An 11,129-nucleotide genomic window follows, 5' to 3' on the forward strand; every position below is an offset into this window, starting at 1 on the left:
CTTTTCTGGGAACAAAAACATAGCACTTCAGCATTATAAAAACAATTCTTGACCAGCTGAGCTATGTCCCCAGGACAATAAGTGACACATTGGATGCTATTAAATGTCAGTTTGGTCTTTATTCGTGTCAGATATCTGCCACTATTCATTGTCTCCTCCATGGTTCCCACTCCTGAGGCTCATGTTATTAGCAGGAAAGACATGCAAATAATGTTCCCTCGGGCCTCATGAAAACCAGCCCTGACCCTACAGTTCTGACAGAGGCACCCAGATCTGGACTCACATTTCCTCCTCCCATTCTGTGATCATCACTGAACACAGAATGTTCAGCATGGAGTTGAGACAGAGCTTGGTTTTTCTTGTTATTCTTTTAAAAGGTGATTTATAGATATGGAGAGATACTCAGTGTGTGAGTGGACATGAGTGTGATGGACAGTGGACATTTGTGGCAGTTTACTGACAGGATTCTCTGTCTTTCAGGTGTCCAGTGTGAGGTGCAGCTGGTGGAGTCTGGGGGAGGCTTAGTGCAGCCGGGAAAGTCTCTGAAACTCTCCTGTGAAACCTCTGGATTCACCTTCAGTAATGCCTGGATGAACTGGGTCCGCCAGGCTCCAGGGAAGGGGCTGGAGTGGGTTGCTCAAATTAGAAGCAAAACCTATAATTATGAAACACACTATGTGGAGTCTGTGAAAGGCAGATTCACCATCTCAAGAGATGATTCCAAAAGCAGCCTCTACCAGCAAATGAACAGCTTGAGAGCCGAAGACACAGGCATTTATTACTGTACTACAGACACAGTGAGGGACCTTCAGTGAGAACCCTGACACAAACCTCCCTGCAGCAGTGCTCAGGACCAGCAGGGGGCGCAGAGCGCAAATTGGGAACAGGGACACAGTAGAAACAGGGGCAGAAATAATAAAGTGCTGGGTCTGGGGTCCCAGCTGTCACCCCATCTAATGATTTCACAGAATTCTCTACACACTTACAGTATGTACATGTCTGTGACATCAGTGAAAACATAATTCTGTTTTTTCTGCAATTTAGAAAATGTATGCCACACTTTCTAACAGGAACTAAATGCGGACAATCACCTCTGATTGTAGAAATGACTCTGCTGAGGTTACCAGGAACAAATGCTTACGAATGTCCAAGGTATTTTTGAAGCTTCTTCCTCATGAGATTCAGGGCCAAGGCTCAGTGGATTCTGAATAGGACAGGGTTTAGGATTAGAAGAAACAAAAGACAGGAAAGGCCACACTCGGTGACTCACACGCTTTCCAGTCTTTCTGCTTTCACTGAGAAATGTGAACATCAGGCACAACACTGACCCATTGTATTTTTATCTGATTGAGTTACCTAATCTATTATGTTCATCATCATATTGCTAATTAGAACTTTCCATCTAGAAAAATATCTGACCATTTCTCTAAACACAGACATGAACTACTTACCTTAAACTCAGATGAGCCATGGGCTATAGCTTTTGAAGGGATTTGGGGAAAGTAATTAGGAAATGGTAAGTTCTAATTTTTGTGATTTCCTTTCTCTTTCATTTTTCATAAACTCTTAGTAACTGTGAAAGATCTGGTATCTGAGAGTCTTTCTGCTAAATCAAAATATTCTGTGGATGAAGGACTCACCATGTTCTGTTCCAACATCACATTGGGGAGACTGGCAGGTGGATCTCCTGCTGAGAGCAAGCTCTAGTTCTCAGTGCCCAGGTCTCTGTGAACCATGCTGTCCTTCTTCCTGATGATTACTTCCTGCTACTGAATCTTGTTTCAGGACTGTCCTGCCAGAGGTGGACCTCTATCAAGAGCTTGCCACATTAACCTACACTTACAGCAAAGGGAAAATAGTTCCTTGTTTGCTCTCCTTCACTTCATTATCAGTAGAAAACAGACATTTTCCTTGGACAATGATTTGAATGGGAAGAGCTCTAGCTCAGAAATATGAAAAATGTACATTTTTCCATGCATGATTCTTATGAACAATGTGGAAACCATTAACTTTATACTTCCATTATTAACTCCTGGCTCAATATGAAAGTCACTAGTATCCTAATTTGCAATGGGAAAATACTAGACAAGTGTGAGTCTCTGCTCTACTTGATGTGGTCTCCAGATATTCTTGTTTCAATCACATGGGAGCTAAAATCATATTATGTTTAATGTTTTCTGGATTCATTGAGGGTCCCAGAACAATAGGCAGTACACTTACCCCAACTTTATTATTCATAGACATTTATATTAAAAATTGCTACAAGATGAAATCAAGTGTCTTTTTTTTTTTTTTTTTTTTTGGTTTTTCGAGACAGGGTTTCTCTGTGTAGTGCCTTTCCTGGAACTCACTTGGTAGCCCAGGCTCGCCTCCAACTCACAGACATCTGCCTAGCTCAGTCTCCAGAGTGCTGGGATTAAAGGCGTGTTTCACCACCTCCCAGCTTTCAAGTGCCATTTATACAAAGCACAAATGCTACAAAAATATATATAATTTTTGTGGTGATAACTGTTAAGATCTTTGCACATGGTGACATATACAGATAGTATGTCAAGGAGTTCATGTGCATGAGGCAAAGGAAATGTTCATCCGAATAAAGTAATAGAACACAGTGGCAGAAAAATCTGTTTATTTTTAACAGTTCTGTGTGTAAATAGAAAGAGTTCAGACCATATTCACCTTTTCTTCACTCTTATCTCCATCTTCCACTCCTGCTGACCCTTCTCATCCACTCCTGCTGACCCTTCTCATCCACTCCTGCTGACCCTTCTCATCCACTCCTGCTGACCCTTCTCATCCACTCCTGCTGACCCTTCTCATCCACTCATGCTGACCCTTCTCATCCACTCCTGCTGACCCTTCTCATCCACTCCTGCTGACCCTTCTCATCCACTCCTGCTGACCCTTCTCATCCACTCCTGCAGACCCTTCTCATCCACTCCTGCAGTCCCTTCTCTTTATTTCCCTTCCTAGTCTCATGGTTTTCTTTTTTTGCATATAGTCACAACCTCTGAGTATTCATGGTTGTGATGGACTTGTCAGATCCAAAGACAGCATTGCATGGCACACCTCTCCAAATTCTGGCTCTTACATTCTATCCATCTCATCATTCATGATGTTCCTTAATCCTTGAGATAGGAGCTACTAATGTTTCATTTAGTGCTTAGCTATCCACAGTTGTCTGCTTTCAATACTTTGGCTGATTTTGAGTCTCTGGATTTCCCATTACTCTTTAGAATAGCAGTTGTCAACCAGTGAATTGCAACCACATTTGAGGTCACACTTCAGATAACCTGTACATCAGAAATTTACATTATAATTCATGATCACATTTGGTTACAGGGTCACCACACCATGAGGAACTGTATTAAATAGTAGCACCATTAGGAATGTCTGGAAACACTCAGGTAGAAAGAAAGAAAAAAGAAGTTGATATGATTTCAACTGAGACTGTAATATCAACATAAATGTTCACAAAGGAGTGTGGACACATGCATTTGGCAAAATCTCAGCAGTTCCTTCTAACATACAGCCTATTACATCCAGCTTTGGACTAGGTTAATATTCCAGACATGCAATGTAAATGGTTGCTCCCCCAAACTGATGGTAAGGCTTTATTTTCATTTTTGAGACAAGGTTTCTCTGTGTAGCTTTGGCACCTTTCCTGAAACTCACACTGTAGTTCAAGCTGCCCTAGAACTCACAGACATTTTCCTGCCTCTGCCTCCTGAGTGCTGGGATTAAAGGCATGTGCCACTTGTGTCTGGCTAGGCTCTAGTTTTGAAGTCAGAACTTGAATATCTAGTTGAACATGGAGAGGTGCAGCTGGTGCCTAACTACAGTTTTTACCCCTCTTGACTAGTAGTCATGGTACTGGAAGGTAGTCTGCATAGTATCAGAAGAGAAAGCTAAATGCAAACCCAGCTACAAATACTTTGATCTACAAGGGAGACTAGTCTGCATGATACAGTGCTGCAGTATGGATAATATGTTCTTAGAGTAGCCAATCACTATCTGATTTAAAGTCTTCTCTGTGAAAATAAGTAGAAAATATGGGTAGATACAACGAAAAGGAACCCTTCCATATTGTTGTCAGGAAGGTGAGCTGTGGTGATATGTTGTGTCCCACAAAATATTGTGCACTCTAATAAACTTATCTGGGGTCAGAGGACAGAATAGCCACTAGATAGCCATAGAGGCTAGAAAATGGTGCACACACACCTTTAATCCTACCACTTGGGAGGCAGAGATCCATCTGGATGTCTGTGAGTTTAAAGCCACATTGGAAACAGCCAGGAATGGTGACTCTTGCCTTTAATACCAGAAAGCCAGCTTTAATACCAGGAGTGATGGCAGAAAAAGAAAGATATATAAGGTGTGAAGACCAGAAACTAGAAGCATTTGACTGGTTAAGCTTTTAGGCTTTTGAGCAGCAGTTCAGCTGAGATCCATACAGACATGAGGACTCAGATGCTTCCAGTCTGAGGAAACAGGATCAGCTGGGGAACTGGCAAGGTGAGGAAACTATGACTTGATCTGCTTCTCTGATCTTCCAGCATTCACCCCAATACCAGGCTCAGGTTTGATTTTATTAATAAGAACTTTTAAGATTCCTCTACAGTGAGATGATACAGTATTGTAGAAATCAATATTGAAATTTTGAAAAAAATTAGAAGGCAATAATATATTCAGTTGAACCCTTGGCAAACATTCTGAAGGGTTGTACAATCACCATGTGTTTTTCACATTTCCCTCAGTGCAGGAATCCAAGGAGCAGGTGTAGCAAATAACCAACAATGGCATTTCTTCCTTCATGACTTTCTTCCTCACACTTAACATGTTTTCCCTTGAATATAGGAAACCGTCAAGGGACCCTAAGGAGTTATAGTGTTTTCCCTGAAGGTTCCAAAGTAAAAACAATACAGAACTGTAGTTTTTTCTTTGAGCTTTGTTTTCTTTTCAGGGAAAACTACAGAAGCTGTAATATCCCAATCCACAGAATCCAAAAACCACAATAAAGGTGATTTCTTTCACACAGAATAAATTCCTCAAATGAAAAATTATAATTTAATATTTCCTTCTCAGGGAGGATATCATTATTTCAAGATTCCTCATCTTGTGACTTATTGCCCAAACAGTATGTAAGTGCCATGTCTTCAAGGCATACAGATAGAGGGAAAGACAGTCAAGTGTGGCTAGAGTCCAGGCAGGAGACTCCTTGGTAGTCACAGACATGGAAGCTCTGTTTCCTTTAAGGATTTTATAATTAAAGCTGAGTTGATGCCTACTGATGATAAATATAAACCAACACAATATTAAGATACCCAAGAAAGTATAAATATGGGTTTTCTTTTTTATTATTTATTTTTATTAATTAATTAAATTTTCCCCAATCAAAATTTTCCCTCCCTCTCTCCTTTCTCCCTAACCCCTCTCACCCACCCCCTAACTTCCCACAATTCATTTATTCATCTTTCTATTCAGAAAGGGGCAGGTCTCCCATGTATATCAAGCTTCAACAAGACTAGCCGTCTTCTCTCCTATCAAGGCTGAACAAGGCAACCCAGTAGGAGGAAAGGGTCCCAGAAGTAGGTAACAGAGTCAGAGACAGGCCCTGCTTCTTCTGTTAGGACTCCCACGTGAAGACTGTGCTACACATCTGTGACACATGTGCAGAGGGCCTAGGTTGGTCCCATGCAAGCTCTGTGGTTGGTGGTCCAGTCTTTGTGAGCTTCAGTGAGCCATGTTAGTTCATTCTGTGGGTTTTCTTACGTCCTTTCATACTCTGGCTCCTATTATCTTTCCTCTTCCTCTTTTACAGGATTCTCCAAGCTCTGACTAATGTTTGGCTGTGGGCCTCTGCATCTGTTTCCATCAGATGCTAGGTGAAAGCTCTTTGATGAAAATTGGTCTAGGCAACAATGTATGAGTACAACAGAGTTTCACTAGAAATCATTTCATTGACTGTTTTTTTTTGCCATTCATATTTATTTCTATCCTAGGTCTCTGGGCTGCCCAGTCTCTGGGTCCTGGCCCTCCAGGCAGAGTCAGGGGTGGTTTCCCTCCCTGGTATGGGTCTTAAGATGGACCAGCCTTTGATTAGCCATTCCCCAAATTCCTGTGCCACTTCTATCCCAGCTAATCTTATAGACATGGCAAACTGTAGGTCAAAGGTTATGTGGCAGATGGGCATGATGGCATATATCTTTAATCCCAGCATTCAGGAGGCAGAGGCAGGCAGTTTTCTGTGAGTTTGAGGCCAGCCTACTCTACAAAGTGAGTTCCAGGACACCTAGAGTTGTTACACAGACAAACCTCTTCATGAAAAAGCCAAAAAAAAAAATGTAATATGGTTGTGTTGGGATCTCAATCCCTCCACTGGAAGTCTTGCTTGTTTACAAGACATGGCCTGTTTAGGCATAAACATGGGTTTTCAATATGCTTTGTCATTTATCAAAGGCTAGTTCTGGAGAGTAGTCATTTATTTCATATATCTTCATCAGAAAAAGGGATCAATTCTAGGCCCTTGTGCTTCATATAGAACTGAAATGTGTCCTCAAAAGACCTCCTTTGTTTTAGCATTTCTATTCAATGTTAATTAATCTCTATATTAATTCTCCTTAAATTTTCAAAATAATATTTTATTATATTTATGAATTAGAATTGTGAACACAAGTAAATCACAATAAAACAATGAAATGTTATGACATAAACATAATAAACAATAATGTAACACAGTTACTTCTACCCAACACATCCATTTCAACTCTGTATTCTTACTAACAACTAACAACTTACTAACAACTTACTAACAAATTACTAACAACTCCCAGCATTCAGGAGGCAGAGGCAGGCAGTTTTCTTTGAGGTTGAGGCCAGCCTGCTCTACAAAGTGAGTTCCAGGACACCTAGAGTTGTTACACAGACAAACCTCTTCATCAGAAAGCCCAAAAAATGTAATATGGTTGTGTTGGGGTCCCAATCCCTCCACTGGAAGTCTTGCTTGTTTACAAGACATGGCCTGTTTAGGCATAAACATGGGTTTTCAATATGCTTTGTCATTTATCAAAGGCTTGTCCTGGAGAATAGTCATTTCTTTCATGTATCCTCATTAGAAAAGGGGACAATTCTAGGCCCTTGTGCATCATACACTAGTGAACTATGTCCTCAAAAGAACTCCTTTGTTTTAACACATCTATTCAACAATAATTCATCTTTATATTAATTCTCCTTAAATTTTCAAAATAATGCTTTATTATATTTATGAATTAGACAGAATTTTGGACAAGAGTAAATCACAATAAAACAATGAACTGTTATGACATACACATAAAAAACAATAATGTAACAGAGTTACTTCTACCTAACTCTTCCATTTCAACCCTGTATCCTTAATAACTGCACCCTCTATTGCTTCAACCCAAAAGCTGATGATATATAGGAATAAATGCAAATTGGGCTTTCCTCTGCTCATGAAAACCAGCCCAGCCCCTGTTGCTCTAGCAGAGGCGGTGAGTCCTGACTTCCTCCCTCTCCCCATTCAGTGACCAGCACTGAACACTGACCTCTCATCATGAAGTTGTGGCTGAGCTGGGTTTTCCTTGTAACCCTTTTAAAAGGTCATTAATGGGAACAAGAGATGCTGAGTGTGTGGGGGTATGAGTAAGAGGGATGGTGGGTGTATACAACACTTTTCTGACCAGAATTCTCTACTGTTGCAGGTGTTCAGTGTGAAGTGCAGCTCATAGAGTCTGGAGGAGGCTTGGCACAGCCTGGGGGTTCCCTGAAACTCTCCTGTGCAGCCTCTGGATTCACCTTTAGTGATTTCTACATGAGCTGGTTCTGCCAGTCTCCTGGGAAGGGGCTGGAGTGGGTTGGTTTTATTAGAAACAAAGTGAATATTTACACAACAGAGTACAGTGCATCTGTGAAGGGCCAGTTCACTATCTCTAGAGATGATTCCAAAAACACCCTCTACCTGCAAATGAACAGCCTGAAAGCTGAGGAAACTGCCACTTACTACTGTACAAGACACACAGTGCCAGGACCTTAGTGTGAACCCAGACACAAACCTCCTTGCTGGGGCGCTCATCACCAACAGGGGGCGCTCAGGGCCAGAGAAAAGGGCAGGGTGCATGTTACTCTCTGTACAAATTTTCATCAAGAATGTTGTTTGGATGAAATTTCTAGCATGACCGTTAGAGTGTTTGGTCATCTGATCACCACAGTATGTCAGTTCATGCTTTCTCTCGACCACTGCCAGTAGTCTATTGTAGAGGTATCTTTGTGGATTTCTGGGGACCTCTCTAGCACTTTGCTTCTTCCTATTCCTATGTGGTCTTCATTTATCATGGTCTGTTACTTCTTGTTCTCCCTCTCTGTTCTTGATCCAGCTGTGATATCCTGCTCCCCTAAGCTCTCATTACCCCCACTCACATCAAGGTTGTTCATGTAGCAGATATAGAAATCTGTGGCCAGGCCCCAGTTGGAGCTCCAGGAGTCCAAATGGCAAGAAAGAGGAGGGATTGTATGAGTGTGAATTGTTCAGACCAAGACTGGAAAAAGCACAGGGACAAATTGCCAAACAAATAGAAACACATGAACTATGAACCAATAGCTGAGGAGCCCCCAACTGGATCAGGCCCTCTGGATAAATGAGATTAGCTTGAACTGTTTAGGAGGCATGCAGCCAGTGGGACTGAACTGCATGAACTGGCTGTTTGGAACCTGGGGCATATGCAGGGACACTTTGCTCAGCCAGGGAGGAGGGGACTGGACCTGCCTGGACTAAATCTACCAGTTTGAGCTGAATCACCAGGGGAGACCTTGCCCTGGAGGAGATGGGACTGGAGGGGGTAGGCTGGGGGAAAGGGGGGTGCAGGAGGAGGTAAGACAGGGGAATCCATGGCTGATTTGTAATATTAAATTAAATTTAAAAAATAAAAAGAATGCTGTTTGGTACTTACAAAGCTGGGACTACCAGAGAAGTCTCTGCATTAAAATGTGGAAACTGTACAGAATGGCTGAACATGAGAGACTGTAATGTGCATGCAAATTTCTTTTTGGCTAGGAGGGGAACTCTCCTCCACTGCTGGTGGGAATTCAAGCTTGTACAGCCATTTTGGAAATCAATAAGGCACTTCCTTAGAAAATTGGGAATCCATCTCCCTCAAGACCCAGCTATAGCACTCTTGGGAATATACCCAAGGAATGCTCAATCATACCACAAGAGCATTTGCTCAGCTATGTTCATATCAGCATTGTTTGTAATAGCCAGAACCTGGAAACAATCTAGATGCCCTTCAACTGAAGAATGGATAAAGAAATGTGGTACATATACATAATGGAGTACTACTCAGCAGAGAAAAACAATGACATCATGAGGTTTGCAGGCAAATGGATGGATCTAGAAAAAAATCATCCTGAGTGAAGTAACCCAGACTCAGAAGGACAAACATGGTATGTACTCACTCACAGTAGGATACTAGATATAGAACAAAGATGACTAGACTGCTATGCAATTCCAGGGAGGCTATCTAGAAAATAGGTCCCTAGGAAAGACAGAGGGATTGCTCAATGACAGAAATGGATGAGATCTACATAAACAACCTTTATGACAGTGGGAGTAATGAAGGGCAAGGTTGGAGGGAAAGAGAGCTTAGGGGAGCAGGAGATCCCAGCTGGATCAAGAATAGAAAGGGAGAACAAGGAATAACAGACCATGATAAATGATGACCACATGAGAACAGGAATAGGCAGAGTGCTGGAGAGGTCCCCAGAAATCTGCAATACATCCTCTGTAGGCTGCTGGCAATGGTCAAGTGAAAGCCTGATCTGACCTAGTCTGGTGATCAGAGGGCCAAACACCCTAACAGTCGTGCTGGAACTCTCATCCAATAACTGATGGAAGTGGATGCAGAGATCCTTGGGCAGACCCCAGGTGGAGCTCCACAAGTCCCATTGTAGAGAAAGAGGAGGGATTTTAAGATTGTGAATTGTTGAGACCAAGATTGGAAAAAGCACGGGGACCAATAGCCAAATGAATGGAAGCACATGAATTATGAACCAAATGGCTGAGGAGCCCTCAGCTGGATCAGGCACTCTGGATAAGTGAGACAATTGAATAGATTGAACTGTTTGGGAGGCACCCAGGCAGTGTGATCTGGACCTGTCCTTAGTGCATGAGCTGGCTGTTTGGAACCTTGGGCTTACACAGGGACACTTTGCTCAGCCAGGAAGGAGGGGACTGGACCTGCCTGTTAATGAATCCACCAGGTTGAATTGAATCCCCAGAGGAGTCTTGGCCATGGAGGGGATGGGATTGGAGGGGAGGGGATGGAGGGGAAAGTGGGGCCAGGAGCAGAAGGGGGGAGGACAGGGGAACCCATGGCTGATTTGTAAAATTAAAACACAAATATAATAAAAAAAATTCCAAATATCTTGAGATATTCATGCCAACCTTTTATGTGTATCCCCGTCTTAGCTAGTTTTCTATTGCTGTGAAGAGACACCATTACCATGATATCTCTAACAAAATAATTAATTGTGGTATCTTGCTTCAAGTTCAGAGGTTCAGTCCATTATCATCATGGTAAGGCATATGAGGGTATGCAGGCAGACATTGTGCTAGCTACATCTTCATCAAAAAGCAACAGGAACTGGACTGAACACTTGGAGGTATCTTAAGCACATATGAGAGCTCAAGCCCATTTCCATAGTGACACACTTCCTCCATTAAGACCATGCCCACTCCAACAAGGCCCTGCCTCCTAATAGTGTCACTCCCTATCAGACTATGGAATCCAAGTACATTCAAACTGCCATACCCCCTATAAAATCAAATTAAAAAGTAGAACACATATTTCCCACATTCATTGGCTTAGAATACACATTACCATTACAAAGGAGAGGAGAAGGAGCATAGTGAGGAAATTCTGGGCTGAAACAAGTTTGATACCGACTGGGCAAACTCTAAACTCTACATCTCCATGTCTGATCTCAAAACTCTCTTCAGATCTCCAACTCCTTTCAGCTTTATTAAATGTAAAACATTTCTTTATTTTTTGAGCTGTTTCCACTTCCTTTTAGAAGCTCTCCTCAGCAGGTACCCCACAACTTTGACCTCTCCA

General features: G+C 42.1%; 2 gene segments (V, D, J or C); both read left to right on the plus strand.

The window, feature by feature from the left end:
- Positions 1-331: 331 nt before the first annotated feature.
- Positions 332-815, plus strand: LOC118575165. The segment is given in 2 exon segments: positions 332-377; positions 481-815. Coding segments are annotated over 2 exon segments (381 nt in total).
- Positions 816-7,573: 6,758 nt separating this feature from the next.
- Positions 7,574-8,053, plus strand: LOC118575164. The segment is given in 2 exon segments: positions 7,574-7,619; positions 7,722-8,053. Coding segments are annotated over 2 exon segments (378 nt in total).
- The last annotated feature ends 3,076 nt before the right edge of the window (positions 8,054-11,129 follow it).

Source organism: Onychomys torridus, unplaced genomic scaffold, assembly GCF_903995425.1.
Source record: "Onychomys torridus unplaced genomic scaffold, mOncTor1.1, whole genome shotgun sequence".
Taxonomy (NCBI): Eukaryota; Metazoa; Chordata; class Mammalia; order Rodentia; family Cricetidae; genus Onychomys; species Onychomys torridus.